Below are 20,977 nucleotides of genomic sequence, written 5' to 3'. Positions count from 1 at the left end.
AACATCGGTACCATGCAACTATTTATGGACGGAGTAAAGCTACAGATGTTTGTTTTCAGTTATGAGGCAGATAATACTGTGAGCTTGTGGAGTTTGTGCATCTGCACTCTTTCTCCCATATATATATGTGTGTGTGTGTGCATATTCATGTATATAAATAAGTGAAGAGATTATTTACATCAGTGTACAGAATAAATCTAAACTCGGTTATCGAAATGCATACACCTGCCAGTGGATTTGGTCTGTTAACACTCTGCATTTCATCTTCAAAGCACCACACAAACATGAATTATTTACCCAGGCAACTTCCTGCTCACCAAAAGGATTAAGAATAACAGGCAGGGTAAGGGATGGAGCTGAGGGAGCACAGCATGTTCATAAAAAGGCAGCTAATCATGTATCTCTCTCCTGCCATGAGTTCTGCAGATTTACGCCTTTATAAACTCTGCAGGCCAAGTGTCGGAGTCACCTTTCTCACACGAACCTTGTCAAAATGGGAGAGTCCTCATTCAAAAGCAAATGATCCGTTCTTCATTTTCAAAAGCTTTGGCCTCTTCTTGGCTTATCAGGTTCCCGTTCAAACTGGAGGGGAAAAATAAAAGGGATAAGAAGGTAAGGTAGTGACTGTTGCCTATCTTCTATTTTCCTAAGGTTTTGGAGCAGAGATCACAGGTTTGCAATGCCCTGTGAGCGGCATGCTTCTCTATGGCATGCAGCTGGGCACCGGCCTCAGACAGGCTACGTGCAGCACTGCTGTTCCCACTGCACATTCGAGGAACAAGGCTACTTCTTCCGAAATAAAAACTGAACTAACACCTCAACTTCACTGAGCTAAAATCGGTGTTGGATATGCAGATGTTTGCATTTCAGCAAGCAGCACATACCTGACAAAGGTTCTTAACATGCAGCGGGTGAGTTTAAAGAAATTTAAATAGTCTTCAGAGCATTTTGTGTCTGCTGTGACAACATGGGAAGAAACCTTTGTTAAGTACTCAGGCATTATTAACGTGAAATGACTTACAGTAAGTTTTTCAAGTCTGGCTACATAAAGCTAATCTACTTTGATATTTACACCCCTGAAAATGGGCAGCCTAGTAAGTGCAGCTTTCAGAAATGTTGAAATCTATTAAACAATTTAGACTTATGAAATTATTTGGGTTAATGAACACCTCTGAAAATTCAGGCAAGGATCAAAAGACAAGATTTTGGTCTGAAGATTCAGAATGATGCGAGTGGGAATTGATGCCTGTTCTGTAGATGAAAGCTGACGGTGGCCTTTGAATAAAACATCTCTTCCACATCTGCAGGGAACCCACTAGTCAGATAGTGAGTCATTGTCTTTTTAAGCAAGAATTCAGTGTCCTTTCACTAAAACAAATATATATATTTAAAAATAAATTTCATGTTCAATAATAAAGCAGCAGTGCTAAAACCAGCACGGTTCTATTGACTCCTGCACTCCCTGAGGTGAGGGAAGGAATGTGGTATTTGGCTTTGTGCCTTACGATGCACATGTGTGACTCTGTGATGCCTACCTAACCTAAAACAAGCAAATCTCACAAAAAGTTAATCTTCTTGTAGCTTAGCACCTTCAGTGTGTTTGGAGCACCGCCCAAAGAAAATCCAAGCACAAATTCTATGAACCAAATTAGTAATGCTAATTAAATGTAACCCTCTCCTGCTTGTTGGGATTTAGGCTCCTGAAAAGCATGGACACGTTCAGGAGTTCAAAAATAAATCAGGACAAGTAAAACTTGGTCTATAAATTTAGGCCCAAATTCTGGAAACACACATGGTCTGTGAATCAGCGGTACAGACAGACGTGAACTAACAAAAATGCATGACATTTGTAACACACAGGGAAGTGCTTGGATGACAGAAGCTTTTTACCTATTTGAATCCCACAGCTGGAACTACAACCCCTGCTTCACGTAAACTTGCTCTGCATTTTTTAGGCTGGAAACTAGTAATGCCAGAAGTGTTTTAAAAGGAAAGAAAGTTTACAAAGTGAGCCTTTGAGGAAGGGATCTTTACCAGACTTCTTTAATAGCTGTGTTCTCCTTGAGAGCTTCGCTGAGGTACTTGACCCCTTTGGCTGTAATTTGATTCTGGATAAGCCTGAAAAGAAAGCACTTCATGTCAAACTAACATGCAAACTAATTTACAGTGCATGCACAACCTACGCTCAGCTTGATGTCAAGGAGCAAGCTGTCTGTTTGCCACAAGAAGACGACTGTGATTTCTGTCTGTACATCCTCTGTCTGTGAGGATGGTACACAGCGTCGGTCAAATACCCCACATGCACTTTCAGAAACAGAGCCCAGAGTGTTAGTCTTTTCCTTTTACTCTTGCATGTGGTTGCATTCTGGAGATACTGAGCTTAATTACATAGCTGACAAATTTCTGCTAAGATCTGTTTACTACTGGTATGGGATTGTGATATTTGGACTCTTTGACTAACCTCTTAGCTCTGTTTTCTTATTAAGAACACTCGGAGACATTTTTAAGTGATGTACAGAAAATTCTGAGTACAGAACCTGTGTAGACCTGGTGTTTTAGCAGTTACGATCTAGAGGTTGCCAAATCCTCCTGTCTTGTTTATCAGACCAGCAAGATTTTTGAAAAATAAGGCACTGAATTTGACTCCGGTATGAGCAGGTTCAAGTCCCAGTGAAGCCACCTTAGCAGCTATAACGTATAGTCTCATCTGAGCTAAGGGGAAAAAATGATACAGAAGATCTTTAAGTAGCACAACTGATAAAGCAGTACATAACTTATTAACCACTGTAGACCATCCCTCTAGCTAAAAATGAACAAAGCCCCCTCATCTGCAGGAGTAGAAATATACTCATCAGCCTAGCCTAATTCAATACTTAGCTTTCAGTCTACCATGGTGTGCCCCATAGCTGCACCATCCCATGTGACTGGCTGCATGAATCCCACAGGATTCAGGATGAGGCTGAAAATCGGAACGAATTGAGCAATCTCTTGGGGAGGGAGGGAAGGAAAGAAGCAGGGAGGCATTCCCATTAAAGGATTTTCTGCACTTGGTAAATGAATCAAAATGCAAAGGGATCTAGTAGATTCTTTCAGCTACTGGAAAAATACTTTAAATCTGCCTCAAGTTATATTATCTATATAGGTCACTACCTTTTGGAGGTATCCACTGGTATAATCAACAAAGTAGGATATAAATTTGTCTACTGGCAGAAACCCTTGGACAATACTGAGCCATGATAAAGACATCTATCTAGATTACTATGCCTGCTTTGGATGGGGAAAGTTTCATTACAAATTCAAACCAAACTGCTCAGTGAAGCATATCTGCAGCTGGGCACAAAGGAATCAAGCCCTCCCCCTCCCTTTTTATTTTCAGGGTGATGGGCACCAGGGCTTCTACTGCTTTCAAAAGAGGCTACAAGTACTTGGCACCTCTGACAACCAGCACACTTCTTAAGATGTGGGAACTAGGATTAATACAGGGAATGCTAGAGTGTGGTTAGCAAAATCTCTGTAAACATTGTAAAGGGATTCCGTTTGTTATGCCCTGTAGATCACTTGCAATGAATGGATGGCTATTTCTTTCACAGCCCACATCTGCCCAACCCTATCCAGGGACAAATTCTTGTGAACCTCTGGATTAGAACAGCCAATGCTGTATTTTCTTAGAAGTTTAACAAGTCACTGTGCTTGCTAGAAATAATCCCTGGTTTCCTAGGGATTTATGTCTTACAGATGAGTGTCTTGCATGAGTGAAAGTGCTAGCCCTAGAAGAAAACATCTGCAAATGGGACATGTCTTTAAGTGTCTGTCATGTAGGTTCTTGAAGAGTAAGAGTTGAGCTTGCTACTTTCATAGTATGATGATAAATACTAAGAATCATAATAAGGTCATTCTATTCCAGCTGTCTGTTTGCATTTTTGGAAATTTTCGTGTTTGAGCCAGTGCAGTTCCCCTAAGGAGATATTAAATCAATTAGTTGTTCGAAAGTTAACAGGACACACAACTAGCTTAAACTTTTTCCTGTATGAAAGCAGGGTCAACATACTAGACAGCAGCTTTATTAACTTTCCATTAGAACTGTCTACAACCAGTCAGCTGCATCCAGACCATGCAGAGAAAGCTTACTGTGACCTACATAGACTTGGAAGGTGAAGCTTTAATGCAGTGACTGCCAACGAGTCTGTGCCTCTGTGGAATGTAACTCACCATAAATGCACCAGTTTCTTGTTGACCTTCAGCATCTCTGCAAAACTCATTGCTGCCTCATCATCCAGCTCGTTTTTAGTCAACCTAAGTGGGAGAGAAAATGTTTGCTTAGGAAGTTATCATTATTTTTCAGTCCCCTGTTTTTCCAGCTTGTCTGTAACTTAGCTTTAGACAGCCAAAGGGGGATGAGCTGTTCCTGCCCTGAGCAATTTCTAAAGGCTGGAGACAAAGAGATACTGAAGAGAAGCCCTGGAGGTAAAAGAGACAAGAGTATCAGATCTTTAATTCTCAGAGCAATTTTCTAATGATACTTCTCTCAGGATGTTTGTGTCTAAAATGAGGTGTGGTGGAAAAAGGTAGAGACAACACTGAAGAGGTGCAAAAAATGAGGACAAAGAACTTGACTTCAGATGATGGAAGTGAGAGAAGGTGGGGAAAGCAAGATGGAGGGAGCAGAGAGAAGCATGACATTAGAATATGTCCTAAAGGACACTGGCTGCTGATCTGTTATTCATGACGACGTTCTTCCAAAAGAATATATCTTATAGCTTGCTGGTAGTGAAAGCATAGGGGATGAGGGGAAGGAGAGACGGAGGAGGGGAGAGAAGGAGGAGGTGATGAGATTGGAGGAAATAAAATTAGGCTGCAGCTTTCTCTGGAGAAAGAAGAGGAGGAGAAGTAGACCACACTGTCAATTACCAGAATATTTTCACGGAGTTGTTGTGTTGCATAGCTTCAGCAATACTTTTGCCTCCCTCTGTCGTGATGCCGTTGAATGCGAGACTGTGAAGTAAAAGTACAAACCTGTAAGAAACAGCCAGCATCACTTGGCTCTTCCACTGCCAAATACTAGTGGATATCCTGGCATTTGGGTGTTTCAAAGGCTCACGTACTTTGCAAACCAGTAAGTCCTTACGGCTTTTACAAGTGATAACAGTTAACAGGCTGCAGCCCGATTGTGGGTCTGTCATACAGGCCATAAGGTTTGCTGCCAGCGAGTTGTACTCTCGGCACTGACAGCAGAGTTGCACCCAGTGATTTTGAGAGTCAAGGCTTTTAACAAGGACAGAATTGTGCTTAGCAGTACACAGGTTTTTACATGCATTTGTCATCCCAAGTCCCTGTACAAACTGGGCACTTTGTCCTTTATGTCCTTCAGACACCTGAGTATCTCATTTTTCTTCCAAACACAACACCTTCTGTTGTGTATGGAGAGATGAGCTTGTAAAATGCATGCTTTCCATTACAAACCACAAACATTTCTTAGTCTGCCCTTCATCCTTTGAACAGACATTGGCAAAATCATCCAGTTAAAGCTGTGCTCCAGGCTTTGAGAGTTCAAAAAGCATTTCCCATGTCAAAAGCCAGGCCAGACCCTGAACATAGTGCGAGGTCTCAAAAAAAGGCAGAAAGAGGAATCATGTGGGGCAATAGCACAAATACGTGTTAGTACAAGCCCCTGCTATCTTCGGCTGAAACTAGATATTCTGAGTTCATCATGACTAGGCTTAAAAATGGCAAATATGCTGAAGTAAAATGATGTAGCAGGGACTATCTTCCCTCAATCTTCACACAAAGCTACCACTAGTGCTAACTATGAATTCAAATTGTGAAGCAAGATTAACCAGTGGAAGATAAGAAATGAACCCAAGTGCAAGTACGCTGCAAAGCAGAAGAGTCACCCTGCACGAGTGCCAGCAAAACCTAGCTCTAGCCAGCACAGTTACTCCTCCTTATTTTTGCAAACACATTCATCAGCATATTTGCTCCCATCTGAGAATGCCTCGGCTCTGATTCAGGTTCAAAATGTTTTCTTTCAAGTCTGTTGCATCCAGATGGATTCTGCAATTATGGGAAGATGGCTATTTCAGATAGCTTTTAAGTTTAAATATATCTAGGTCACTGCACCTGTTCATCTTTTAATTTTTAAGCCAGGCTATCTGCTGACAGAAAGGAGGACAAGGCACCAGCTCTGAAATCCCTGGATGTGAAGTGGCAGCAATAAGCTCTCCAGAGATCCCCGAACTCCCCAAGTACCATATTTCTAAAGAAACTAGTGCCATGTGCCACCTTGTGGGGAAACCAAGGAGCCTTTTCTGCTCCCTCACTATGGAAGCCAGTGGAACTGGGAGACAAATCAAAAGGATCACCATCAACCTAGTGCTCCAGCTGTGTGGAGGGACTCCAAAGCAGCAGCAGCAGGCACAATACACATCTTTAAATCCCTAGCCAGCATTTGAGAGTCTAGCAGGGCATAGGCAGTCTTACACTGATGGCTTCTCCCCGTGCTGTGCTACCAACTTCACCCAGAAGGTTAGTTTGAATCACTGAACTCCAATGAAAACTACATCTCATTAGCACCGAACACGTGGTGTCGTAGCTCCACTGAAGGACAGGATGAGTCTGAATTTAAGAATGCCCCAGTCCCTATCCAAACAGTTCATTACCTAAAAATTACTTCGGTAAAAGCTGTTGTACCTTCGCAACAGAAACTGTTAATGCTGAGCTCACTGGGAGTCTGATTCTGTGACAGCTGGTGCATCCTTCTGCTAATGCTCCCAGATCAAAATGGCACCCACTGACGATGTGTTTTCACAAATGCCAGTAACCGTGCAGCATGAGGGGAAGAGGTGCAGACAGAGGAAAGGATGCCAGCCCTGCAATATTTTTAACTTGCTTAATGGCTGCACAGGGCTTTTTGATTCAGTATGGCCTCTTGCTTGCACCATGAGCCTGTTGGTTACACAGCAAAGGCTGCAATACCAGATGGCATTCCAAGCTAACACTTGGTGGGAAGAGTCATTGCTTCAAAGTACGATGGGAAAGCCAGCACTACGCCGAGCTGTCTGGCTCCGCTGGTGTTTTACCTCACATTTGTTAACCTGGGGTGGTTCCTCAGGGCCTCTGCAAATGCCTTTGCTCCTTCGTCTCCAACTTGATTACCCCACATCCTGGTGAAGAGAGGAAACCAGGAGATAATCAGGTGTGCTGTCCTACTGCCCTCGGCATTGCATTCTCCCTTTTCCTCTTCCCTCCCCTGCCCCCGGATTACTTCACAGTCTTTCAGGCTTCTGAGAAACCTGGCAGGTACCCTCCCCGATGAGCCAGCCATGTTCCACTCCCTGCACACCACACCATCAGCCTCTGCTGACTCACCAGTACCCTAAGGCCACAGCACAGAAGCGGCTCTAGGAGACGCCTGCTGCAGCAGGAGTGCTTTTGGGATCACTTTGCTGTGCTGGGCAAACCCTTGGCAGCTCTGTATTCTTATGGGGTAAAGGAGTCTTGTGGTCTTGTACAGTGAGCTCCCGTGCGAAATCACCAAGTCCTAAATCTTATCATTTTCCTGCTAAGCATTTCTTCCCCACACCCCTGCTGCAGTTTTCCTGTTACCAGCTGGGCACAGACTAGCCTTTACACAGTGCAAAGTACAGGTCTTGGGAAAGGCTCCCCAGATGCACAGCAGCACAGGGACCCACATCCAAATGGGCGACTTTCTGAAACAAACTGCTCTTCAAGCTCTCCCTCTCCTTCAGAATAGTCTGGCAAAATGGTTACCATCAGCACCCAAACCACGACAAATTCCTTCAGTGTTATACCCAAGTGATATCTCCTCTCTCTCCAGCTGCCAAGAGAAAGATCAAAATCTCACAGGGTCAGTATGACCCTGGGCTCTTCCACACATTTGTAAGAAATAGTATTTCCAGTGGAAAAACAACCCTTGCTAACACAAAGGGTTAAGAGAAGGTAATGTGGTAAAAGCTGCAGAGATTTATTCAACATTTAGTAACAGTATCTGGTCAAATCTTTTCTATGCAGAACAACCCCTTTGAAAATTCACCATATATTATGAGGCTCAGAAGCGCCTCTGCTGAGGTATAAGGTATTTTTTACAGGGATCATGGCTTGATGACTCAGAGCCACACTCAGCTCGATGGGTAATTAGTTGGCAGCTCTTTTAAAATCAATTGAGTTTTGTGGTATCTAAACACATCCACTTCCAGTAAGTTCCCTAGAATTTCCTCGTTTTTCAGTCCCAATGCAGTTTGTTATGTAAATACTGAATGTATCTGTTTAAACACTTCTGCCCAAGCTATCCTAAATCCATTTGTAGTGATTATCTCCTCCACAGGAAAAAATAGGAGTCCTTCACTGAAATTACAGCAAGTACAGCAGAGCAGACCCAGCTATATGACAATGGAAGTGGGCATGCTGTTGACTATACTTGTAAAATGTTGTAGAACAACAAAATTAAAGACCAAAAATCTGATTGTTCAAATCTGATTTTCACGTTTCAGGGTTATTCTGATACTCACAACGGCCAAACAGACATTTTAATTCCATGTATTTGAGTATTAGATTCTGAGAAAAATGTTCTCCTGTAGAGTGGAAAGAGAACTGACACTTGCCAGATAGAAAAAAAAAAATCAAACCATCAAGTCTAGCATCTCTCTTGAGAAAGAGGACAGGGATTACAGGTTTATAGTACATTCAGACCTCTCTCCAATAATAGCAGACTCTCCAGTTTGGGACAGACTAGAGAGAAGGATGATGGGAATTCCTTCTTATTCTCCCAGCTCACAACTTTATCAGGACTCAATGCAGAAGGTTTGACAATTATAACAATGACACTCAATAACTAGGTACATTGCCAATAGCCATAAAACCACCCAGAATTTAAAAAATGACCAAATAGCTCCAAAACAGCTGTGCTGCCATAAGGAAAGTGGCTATCTTTACATATTGTCCTTTTGTTAGTTTGTCTCTCCTTTAAGGTTCTGTCAGAACAGGGGAACAAAACCCCAAACAAACCTTGTGTGAACTGGAGAACAAAAAAAGCAGCCCTTGTTTTCCGTCCGAGTGGAAAATGTGGCTATGTTTCTGCACCAGCTTGTTCTAATGCTGCCATGGTGAGGAACAGCAGAAGGAAAGACAGTAAGAGTGAAAGAAGGAATCCTAAGGGATTTACAGATGCCTTGACAAAACCAAGCCCCAAGCTCTGCTCCTTAGCACTGGACTTACCCAATTTCAAATATTGTCTTGCTCTTCTGGATGGCCTGGGCAAGGCACTTCCCTCCTTCGCTCGTTATTTTGTTTGCTCCTATTCTGCACAAAATACGTGAATTGATGAGGTACATCACAGTACAGCTATTAGAACACCAGCTCAGAAAGCAATACAACTATTTAAGGCTAATTAACTCTGGAGGCTAGCTACAGTTATCAAAGATTAACCTAGAGTAAAAAAATACTGCAGGCATTTGACCTTTGATTAAAAGACATCATTTTATGTTGTCTTTTACATATTTTGCATATCAGCTCTCTGAATCAGAAGCATTACTGTAGAGTTTTGGTTCTGGTGCTCAGTATGTCAGAAGCGAGCTTTAGGAACTGATCCTCAAGACAAGGACCCCTGCCTAGTTTTAAATATAGTTCATAATATCAGCAGTTGCTACAGAGTACCTGAATTATATGCAGCATGTTTCATTATGCCACAGGGAACAGAATAATTTCTAGGTTGTGTGGCTCCAGAGAAGACTGCAGCTGGTAAGCAGAAATTGTAATAATTTCAAGTCTTTCTGTTCTGAGCATAGGCTATAGGTAGTGGCATAGGTCAGTGCAGAAGTGAGTGTCTCTGCCTGGTACTCTACAGAAGACCTTTTCTTTTTTTGGCAGATGAGGAAATATCAATTGGCTGGAGTTCAAGGAAGAGATAAGTCTCAATTGCATATACATTGATGTAAAGAACAAACCAAACCAAAACCCCCTCAACCCACTACATTTACATGAAGTAAAACTGGCCTGTTTGATTGGCTTCTAGCACATGAATATGCACTCTATCTCAAAATAATCTCTGGGGTTACTATGCAGCCTGAAAGTAACCATCTTCCAACAGGCTTTTTTGTGAAAGTTAGATTAAATAAGCAAGGCACTGTGTCAAAGCAGTGAAAGAACCAGAGTGCTCTTGGGTTTCAAAACTCTGCAAGTATTTCCAGTGGGAAGGATGAGGCTAGTGTGGTGTTTCAGAGCAAGTTAGTGGTAGAACAAGGACTAGAACCCAAAAGTCCCTGGCTGCCTGTTGCTACATTCATACCAGCCCCTGACATTGCAGTAGTTACCTTCATTTTCTGCTATGGTTACAATTAAACTGTTGGTTAATGATCTACCTTTATGTCAAACCAGTGTTGTGCATGGCCAGACACTCTTATCTAGGGAAGTTCCAGGAATTAAAGGGAACAACTCACCAAGTGAATTTGGGGAATTCCAGAACTGAGGTATGACACCAGCACAGCATGACTCCAATGGCCCGTAAAAGACGACATAAAGAAGCTTGGTACTAAATCCAAGTGAATTCGCCTATTGCAAGGGGCAGCAAGGTTCATGCACCACTTAAGCCTCACTCAGGTGCCCAGATTGGATTTAGGTAAAGAACAGGTCTCGTGCTCTCCTTTTGCTTACTACTATATTCCAGTAAAGACTATGGATTCAAGAGTTTCACCTGCTGCCATTCACTGCTAGACTACTGTAAAAGAATATACAATTGCAACCTAAATTATATTTTATTTGAAATATAATTTTTGTCTTTTTTCCATTCTCCTTCCTATTTCAAGTTGCTTTACCTTAATTAGTATACTGTAGAAAGCAAAAAAATAAATCCAACATACTTAACGTATTCAAGGCTCGAACACTCTTCAATTAGTTTTGCAACATATTTGGCTCCAACATCAGTGATTTGATTGTTGTATAAGCTTAAAGAAAAATCACATTTGTAAAAATACATTATTCCTGCTGTTACTTTAATATTTACAACCTGAATGTTTTATAATGCACACATCGCATCTATCTTATTTATAAGGCTTTGTACATATTCACAGTTGCTGGTATTTCTGTTTTGATACACAATTCATTTTGTGAAGGGCTAGATATAAAATACAAGGAGACCAGACTGTAAATCATGGGAAAATATTTATATGATTTTTTTTAATAAATGGTCTCTCCAAGCAAACAAAGCTTCCCTTTATTCCTGTGTTAGTACAGAAATAATATTGCCAGAAGAAAAGTCAGAAAACACCATAAGAACATCTTTTTGGTCTTTTAAAAGTCATAAAATCCCCTTGCAAATATTACTGAAGATCAGATAACTGAGCAGATGTACTTACATTAAGGCACCAGAGAAAGGAGGCGATTCTTGGTATTCACATACATTTCTCAAAAAGTCATTTTTATGTAGCTACTTAACAACAGCAGGAAGTCAGAGCTAACATGCCTTCCAGCCTCAACTTGATTGAGAACTGATTAAGGTCTTACAGAAATTGGTACCATGAACATGACACTTGAAACTGCACGTTTCTGATACTAGTCTCTACCAAGCTGTAGCTGCTTTGCATAGTTGAAATAAATCAGTTTACAGCACAGAAAACAGGAGGCTCTAGCTATAAAGTGCACTCTTGCTCACGCTCTCTCTCCCCTCTCCACAGCTAGAAGGCGGCTTTAGGTATAAAACTAGCATGCCCTCACAGTTCAGTAACCCAACAGTGGTCCGCACTGTGTTAGAGAAGGGCTTGATGTCAGTGGAAGGCAGCCTGTGAGGCAGTGCAATGGGAGAGGAAACTTTGGTCCTTCTCCCAGTGAACTGTTACAGGGTGGCAGCTGAATCATTTCTGACACAAAATGCTGCTTTGCTTATGTTCAGTAAATAAGGAGGTAACTGTGGTTTCCACCCCACCTTTGCTGTTTCAGTACGGTCAGCATTGCTGTTTTATTTTCTAGTATCAAGATCTAGTGTTTTGCTCCCAGTTGGTACATACCCCAGGAAAGTCACAATTTGGTACTTGGAGAGTTCTTCATACAAGATCCTTACTCCATGATCTGTGACCTGATTTACACTGAGCCTGGAATGAAGCAAACAAAAAGAAAGTTTGAATCAATACAGATTACAAGTGTTCATCACCTATGAGTTAAGGAATGACTGGAGGTCTATGCATTTTCCTCTGATATTTTAACAGGTCCTTATGCCACATATTAAAAGCCTTCAAGGAAAACATGAGCTCAATTTCATGTGGCTCACTTCAAAAACAATAGAAAACAAAAACCCCAAATCTCCAAGGTAATGCTCTGGAAGCTGTCCATAGAACTGAAAACAATAAACTGCAGTAAGTCAGAAACCACAGACAAACACTTCATCCTCCTCCCGTGCTTACAGTGATTGCAAGAGGAAATTCGCTTGACACCCTAACAAAACCAAGCTTTTCAAACTACTATTCTTGCAACCTTCTCTCTGAGTACCTAGTGAAATCTAGGCATCTTGAAAGTCACAACACATTCAGGCTCCACTGAATAAAGGTTGTGAAAAGCCCTGGTCAGGAAACAGAACTGCAGTCCCATGGGTGTACTAGATGTTTCTAATTTTATTGTCCCAACTAGACATGAAACAAATCAATGTCTGTCATTCACAGAATAAAAAATACTTCTTTTCATAGTTGTTTTGGGGTTTGGTTGGGGTTTGTTGTTGGTTTTTTTTTGTTTGTTTGTTTTGTTTTTAAACTTCTCAAGCTTTTTCACCTTGCCTAAATGGACAGGTTCCTATGAAGCATTCGAATTCTGATGAGTCACATTTTCTGGATAAAGCTGTCCCCATGAACACTTTTTGACCAGCTTTAGTTTCTACACAAACTCTGAAGCTGAACCTTCACTGCTGAGAGTCCCTCATCATGAACAGCCTCCCTTGCTCTTACTAGTAACTTGGTCACTTTGGAATGCGCTAGGCAAACAGGAGAAATCAGAGCCGATTTCTAAGGATCAGAACAGTCTGCTTCTTTGAAAGGGATGGTTAAGCTGTTACCGACCTGCAGAAATTGGTCATTAGAAATCAAAGTCCTAACATCAGAAGAACCATAAAGACAAAAAGGCAACCTAACAGACTGGTTTGGTGCTGGGGATGGTGTTAAGATCACACTGGGTATGGCATGATCATATGATAGGGACAAAGAATGAAAGTCTGTCCTTTTCTTTTTTGTTTTATCTTACATAGTGATGCATTTTCCCCCCAGGTTTCCTTATTAATTTCTCTAGGAAGGTCAGTTGATTTGCAACTAACTGGAAAAAATAAACGTCACTTGCTTTGATTTAGTCCTAGAGGACAACAAGGCAGAGCACAGCCAACCTGAAGGAATAAATCCATTTATTAAAAAAAAAAAAAATCTCTTGAGGCTGAAAGAGCTTTAAAAAAGACATATTTGAAGTTCCTGGTTTTACACACCTGACTGTTTGGACAAATAAGGTATGGCTACACGACACAACCTCAAAGGACTAGAGGTGGAGCAATCTGGCCTGTGATGTCAGAGGTGGAGTTAGTGCTCCCTGATCACACCAAGCCATGTCCTCCCTCCATATCACTTCAGGGAAACACCACATCTAAAGCTTCAACTACATCCTTTCATGGAGTACTACATGTTAGCTTTTGTTCTATGAAAGCCAGACATCTTGGCAGGATGTAAAAGCAAGAAATTCAGAGCTTTTGATCAAGGGTTATTGTGAATAGTAGATCCTCTCTTATCCCCTATGACCAAGGTCACAGATAGGCTCAGGCAATCTTCAGATGATGGAGGAAGCACTTCTGTTTCCTTTCTTTTCCCTTAAGCACTTTGTCCCATAAAAATCCTCTTTCGAGACGAAACAGTTTGAGATGAAGCTAACTAAACCTACAGGTTTAAGCAGTCCTGGCATCTAAGGACTTCTTAGCACCCTTTCCATTTGGGTTTTCAAATTCACAGCTTGTCCCTACTCCTGTGGCTGGCTGAACAAAGACTTCAGAAGATCTGAAACTAATTTCCAGCAGCAGTAAGAATCCTTATCTTCTCCACTTTCAAGATAAATTCCTCCAGCCCAGCAGTTTGTGGCATAAACCAAGGATAAGTAAAGACCTGCTTGCACAGACTCCTACCTGATCACTGCAAGCTTGCTGAAACAAGGAAGCAGCTGTTTTACTCCATAGTCATTGATGTTGTTGTTGTCCAAATCTAGAGCCAGACGCTTTTGAAAGTGATGCACAATAAAGGAAATAGCACTACAGTCAGCAGCATAGGCATTGCAGTATGTGAGCTTGATGTAATTGGCGTGCATGCGTTTGGCAGCCAACTTCCCCACTTTCTCACTCTGGGTCTCATAAAGGCACCTCAGCATCCAAACAAAGTTGGGCTGGCCCTGGATCTGATTATAGCCTGGAAGTCTGGACCGAGTGAGGCCTTTCAGGTGTGATTTCATGCTCTCCCCAAGGTACGTGATGAGTGTCTTTCTCTTTCTTTTAATGACGGCAGGCAAAACTAAATGTCTGAAGAGCTTCTGCTTGGATCTAGAAAGCAGGCCACAAAGAAACAGGTTGGTAAAATTAAAGTGTTCATTATTTCGGAAAGGATCCTCCCCTGCTAGCTGTTTCTTCAACCAAGGAATACGAAGGCAAGTAGGCTGGACAGTCTCAGTGGAAGAACATTCATTGAAGAACTGAAGTAACTCCTTAGCGCCCACTTTCTCTTCAATAACTAGGAACAAAGCTGTGAAAAAAGACTGAAGGGTTAAGTGCAAGAACTCGTAAGTGGACTGATTGTCACAGCCACTGTAACCTTTAACTGTCCTGAGAAAGCCCAATTGCAAATCTTCTTCAGAGATGTTCACTGATGAGACCTCCTCCTGCTCAAAGATAAAGAACGAGTTCTCCATCCCTTTGTATGCCATTTTACCCAAAGCTAGAAGAGTTTCCTTTCTTGATTTGAACATCTCTGCTTGGCTCCTGGTGTTGTTCTTCAGCAAACTTGTTTTCAGAGATCGGTTCAGATGGACTTCAACCATGAGCAAAAATACATCTGTCAATGTAACAGAACAATCTGGAAGCTCGTGGCTGTCAAACATGGAATGGAAGTGTTCATAGGATTTAAAGATAATCCAACAAAATAAAGGCACCGAACACAAACTGCAGAGATTAGGGTTGGCTTCCAACTGGTTCAACACCAGTGTTCGTTGCCCCTCATCTTTGAAAAAGATGGCAGTGTATTCCTTCAGGTTATTGCTGGAGAAACCACGGAGCAACACTTTTTTTCTAATGATGTTTCTTTGGATCTCAGTTCCTGTCCTTGCTGTAAGAATTTTCTTGGATCCCTTAAGAAGCTTTCCTCTGAGAAGACTTACCAGCAGCACCAGGGGGTGGATGGGTTCGTTGGGTGAACACATCTCAGGAACACTACTGAGATCAAAGTTGGAATAGATCTCATCGAAGCCATCAAATGTGAAAAGAACTGTATGAGGGAATTGCAAGATGTGATGGAACACCTCTGTGGGGTCCTGGTCTGGGTAGCAATTATATTTGAAGAGTAGGTCTTTCAAACATATGGCTTCGTCTTCCTTAAAGCAACTAAACATCCTACATCGGAAACGGAAGAAAAATTTGGCCCCTATGTCCAATTCTTTTCTGGCCCAAAGACTTTGTATCTTTTGCAGCAAGATGGATTTTCCAATTCCTGCATCACCGAAGACATAAATAGTCTCTCCATCTTCATTAATTAGCCCAACTGCATCATCAAAAAGGGCTTCTAATTGACACACTTCGCCTAGACTCTCATTGGTAAAACTGACCAGCTCCATAATACTGTTAGAGTAGATTTCTTCAAGCAGCATCTCTTCCCTCTGAGCATACGAGGTAACAAACTTGGAGTCCCGTCCCAGTTCATGTCTGAGTTTCTGGCAATATCTGCTAACTAAAAAGACAGTGAACTATTATTAAAAAGACTATTATTAAAAAGTATATGTATACAATGACCCACCTCTTTGAGAACTAAGACAAGGTAATAACCAAAAAATTCTTATGTGAAATTGGTTCTTTGGCAGATTATTTCTATTTGTTTGTGCTGCCATCATCACTCTCCTGGGAAATTCAGGTGGTAATGAAAGAGGTAAAGTGTGAGCCACCATTTCCTGAAAGCCAGTACTGACACTGCATTGCTTTAAGGGGCTGCTGTCTTTCAGCTGAGACTCAAAGCCAAGCCCCTGACCTTTTGTTAAAGAATGTTTTACTCTCTGCAAAGTCAGAGGTTGATGGTCACTAATTAGCTTTGGCATCTGCCTTTGCACTATATTTATATTCTAACTGCAATTTCTGTCAGGTAGGAGGTTATTCTTTCCTAACTTGTTTGGTATTTTTCATTATTATAAGTAGAAGGCATGTGTTTTAGAAACTGGGTGCTAGGCACCTAAAAAGATTCTTTTAAGGTGACAAAAAAAAAGTCTCAGTTATTGTGCAACGTTGGTTTGTGTTTTTTATTGCATCAGAAACTTCACTTCAGATGGGGGCAAAGTAATTATTGTATTTATACAGTATGAAAAAACCTCTCAAGAGGAAAACATTTATTTCTGCAATACTTTAACTCTGCCTTGTGATATAACTCATCATCTAGCATCACCAAATAATTCAGGTTGGAAGGGACTTCAGAAGGTCTCTAGTCCATCCTCCCTAGCAGAACAGGGTCATTTATGAGATCAGATGAGGTTACTCAGGGCTTTATTTAGTTGGATCTTGAAAACCTCCAAGTATGGAGACTGCACAGTCTCTCTGGGCAACCTGCCTCATTGCCTGACTGTCCTCATCATGAAATACTGGCTATTCTATTACCAAAACATCACAGTGTTGCTAATAAATTGTAGCAGAAGCCTAGAAAATACTACAGTTGGCACAAGGTGGTTATGCCATTATGCTACGTATCCACAAACAAATGCAGAAAGAGCTTGACGTTAGCAAAACAGGATGTAATATATCAACATGACTGTTGTGTTGTACAGTGTGCCTTTTAATTATCTGGCTACCAGTGCTAGCAAGCACAGCATGCGTACATTTGCTTTCCCTGGCTGTGCCTGCCTAGACTCTCTTACTCTCACATCACCTGGTTAGAACTTCCTACATAATAGGGTAGTTCTAAGGAAAGGGATATAGATGCATGACCTTACCTGGATCTGTATTTACCACAGGTTTATTACAAATATTCTCTGAAGGCTCATAACCTATTTCATCCAGCCAAGGCTGAAGTTCATAGTAAACATCAGTGACTTTCTGCAGGACACGGATGAAATATTCTGAGACTTCTTCTCCCTTGCTCTGAACCAAGTCTAGAATTTTGCGAACCTGAAAAAACACCACATGAAAGATCATTGATGCACAGCATTTTATCCCAGTTACACTCATAGACTGCTTTAGGATCATTTTGGGATTGGAATGGGGCACCAAAATCAAAACTGGTGCTTCAAAAACTTGAAAACACAATCTAGCTCTGAATTTGAATCATCACGAAACTGACTTTTTATTTGTATTTGGATGTTGAAAGAAAGTTAGCTCTGCAAGTTAAGGTCTGAACTTGTAGCTAAATCGTACGCTAACCAGAAACAAAAGGGATAAATACCGCTCCTCAACCGGGAACCCAAAGGATTTCCTCAGCCTGGCTAGATAGCATATTTTAAATCCCATACTGGTTAAAATAAAAAAGAAAGGGGTGGTTTCTCAGTGCCCTAAATTCACCCTCTGGTTTGTAAATATTCCAGTCACATTTAGATTTACCTCAGGATCCAGCCAAATCCAAAACGGGGTAGGCAGAATCTCTCTCTGGATCTTAATGCAGATCCCCAAACCTGCAACTCTTCCTTTTAACACAGCAACTCAATTCTGCAGGCTCCCTCTGTACAACGGACTCACTGTCTGCAACTGTTATTAAAACTAATGGCTACCAGGCAGTGGCTGGAGCGGTACAAGACTAAGTATTACCTCTACTGGCAAGGCAGAATCTCATCTCTGTGCAACCAGTACAGGACAACCCGAGTACAAAAGCCCCTGCAAGACAGAGCAATCATTTGGGGGCCCATTTTGAATGTCTGGATTCTCTACTTGCTGGACACGAATGAAGAACTCAGTTCTAAACTAGGGACTGTGGTCTCTTGTGAACATAAAGCAGGGTGAAGTACGTACAGCACAGCAAAAGCATGGTGTTCTTGACAATTTGTATGCTCTAAAAAGCAATTTTATGCCTTCCAGAGAAGCTCCCACAGAGTTCACTTCACTTACTATTGTGGCCTGCTCTTTGTCTCAGCTTAGACTCCTGATGCACAGCCTCCCCCTCAGCTTTGTTGCAACAATCATGTATATTATGCTGAACAATAAGAAATGGAGATGATCATACACCATGCATTTATTCAGCTTTGACCCTATACACAGAATGAGCACTGTGTTACCATTTCAGCTTGCCAGCAAGAATTACTATTTTATGAAAAACTGCACTGTTAGTGAAGTCCAAGGGATCTGAATTTTTTATGGTTTGCCTGCCTCTAACTGTTACACTTTCCTGATGCTGCATGACTGGCTGGTAGGGGAAACAGATCAGGTTGTCTTAAGTCATGACACAAAGAGTAACTGTGTACATGTGACAATTTCCTCCTATCGAAAGACCAGGAAATAATTTTGCTACTGATGTCCAAAGATGAATCAAAACCTGAAATATGACAGGATATACCAATTTTCCATACAAACATAGACAATGTATATAGGTCTTTAAAGAGGAGGGAAGGTGTACACATGGACAACACACAATCATTAACTTCTAAAATAATATTTCATCTCCGCCTCTCCTCCTTTAAAGGAGGATGATCTGTCCCATAGCATCCTGAACTAGATTTTCCTTGTGATGCTCTGCACAATAATGAAGGCTTGTGTGTAGCAAGCTGCACTCTAACAGCCACTGTGGTCACCTCGTTACCAGAGGACAAAGCTGCAGCTGGGAGGACAGAACAGCAATTATTACCCTACTTGTTCTTATAACTGCTAACAGGCATTACAAGTAGCACCAGCAGTGCTGGAAAGAGATATGCTGGAGACACTTGTCCAGAAGGAACGGGGTGGGGAAGTTCCAAAATAACAAATACTAGAAAAGACGCTGGACGTAAACTTGCCAGACAAGCCCATAAAACCCAGTGATAAATTGAAAGTAACAAAAAGCTTACACTGCTAGTGAAATAAAAAGAATACCTTATCTGCTTGAGTTGGAAATTGGACAACAATCTCTGCATCTTCAGTGGAGAAGTAGTCATTCTTAATCAAGTTGTCAATCAAACATTGCGTGTTTCGGATTCTACTGACCAGAAGTTCTCGGTATATCTTCAGCAAAGCAATGAAGGACGGAGGACTTGCTCCTGGAGGTTTTCCCACAGAAATCTCCAAGTTAGCACAAAGTTGGCCTTCCATAGTTGAGACAGCAAAAAGCTGCTCCGTCTAGCTTCATCTTTGACAAACTGTCCATTTGCAGTGAGAAGTCAGCTTGGAGTTAACTTCGGGGAAACAGGCAATCTGTCTTTCACATTACCCATCCTGTAAAAAATAATTGTATGGAACCTCAATTTAAACCTTATCCTATACAGATACTTCCTTCAATTGGCCATCAAAGAATATTTCCAACCTCTGTGTAATATCATGGCCAACTTTATTAAAAAGTTTCTTCCTCAGGTACTTCCATTTATTTGTTCAGGTTTTGGAAAAAAAAAAATAATCTACAGCAGGCAGTCTCCCTTCTGTACCAGTACTTTACTGTAGCTTGCCTCAAACAACACCACTGGCATCTGCTTTATTAACTGTATATTCTTAGTGCATAATTTAATATTTTTTATTAGCTTTTCGTGTTTCAATAGACAAAGCAGGGCATCTGTCCAAACATATCTGGACAAAGAAATAAATGGAATAAAATTATATTTCATAGCAATTAATTTTGTAGGAGGATTTAATTTATAGTAGCAATTCACTTTACTCTTCCTTTGTTACAACAACAGACCCAGTAGTAAGTGTTGCCAATATGGTAATCCTCCCTGTAAGTGAGGCCCTGTGAACTCTGAGACAGTTTCAGCTAAACTAGTAAAAAGTGTTTAGCTTCAGGGCACCAGGCTTGATATCAATACTGTGGGAAAACAACTGATCAGATGTTTGTTAAGAAAGCCAAGAGTAAAATGATGCTAACAGTGAAAATGCTGCTGCAGATTTCAGAGCTAATACACCGCCAAGGGGCACAGAGCACTTCACATCTCCTAAAGCTATTGGTTCAGACAGTGTGTAAAACAGGGAAAATATCATTGCATTGTTTTAATTTGGTTAATCTTATCAAATTCAGGTGAGTAACCATAAAAGTTAAAGACCACAGTTTTTCAGAATCTGAAAAATAACAATGTTACAGAAAGGACTGAAATAAGTGGTTGTAAAAATACAAGATCCCATCTCTAGTGATTCACACAAAAAATCTGGACCTCTCCTTGAGCAGGGATTGCACAGAATAATTGAATTCACAGACTCTTTCCCCATATGATGAACTAGCCCTGGAAGGTGGCATAGCAATTCATATTCATTACTGGATTGGGCATCCAAGCCACCTCCATCTTCATAAAGGGAGAGATTGCACACAATACAGTGTGTAATGAAGATACCAATTTAAAAGCCTGTGCAAACACTTAGGCTTGAATGCCTGACCTCAGCCTCTGTATGTACACCTAGAGACACAATGTGATCATTAACTCAGACAACTATGGGCTCAGGAAACCCCCTCATTGCTGTAGAGATGTTGTTTAGAAACTGTACTCTTTAGCATGAATGCTCTCTCCTTGTCTACAAATATATATGTGCTGTGTATGCCCTTGTTCTCTATACCAGCTCTTGAGAGCTCTTTTTAGATGGCCATTTATTCCCATTTTTCTTTACAAGGCACAA

The 20,977-nt window shown here is 41.3% G+C and overlaps 2 protein-coding genes across 2 annotated transcripts in view; one reads left to right on the top strand and one right to left on the bottom strand.

Moving 5' to 3' along the window:
- RPL14 (ribosomal protein L14) overlaps positions 1-20,977 on the top strand; it is a 291,729-nt gene that overhangs the window by 194,094 nt on the left and 76,658 nt on the right. The gene's annotated exons all lie outside the window — the stretch shown is intronic.
- Positions 239-19,496, bottom strand: NOD1 (nucleotide binding oligomerization domain containing 1). The gene is made up of 11 exons (XM_082479210.1): positions 19,259-19,496; positions 17,197-17,371; positions 14,150-15,953; positions 12,015-12,098; positions 10,872-10,955; positions 9,232-9,315; positions 7,077-7,160; positions 4,909-4,992; positions 4,210-4,293; positions 2,035-2,118; positions 239-582 (listed from the first exon to the last, which is right to left on the bottom strand). The coding sequence occupies exons 1-11, from the start codon at positions 19,472-19,474 to the stop codon at positions 510-512; spliced, it is 2,856 nt and encodes a 951-aa protein (XP_082335336.1). The 5' UTR covers positions 19,475-19,496; the 3' UTR covers positions 239-509.

The sequence above is a fragment of the Vanellus vanellus genome (genome assembly GCF_965231255.1).
Source record: "Vanellus vanellus genome assembly, chromosome: 2".
NCBI classification, from domain to species: Eukaryota; Metazoa; Chordata; class Aves; order Charadriiformes; family Charadriidae; genus Vanellus; species Vanellus vanellus.
The sequence above is the reverse complement of the archived record's forward strand: the minus strand, read 5'-3'. Positions and strand labels throughout refer to the sequence as shown.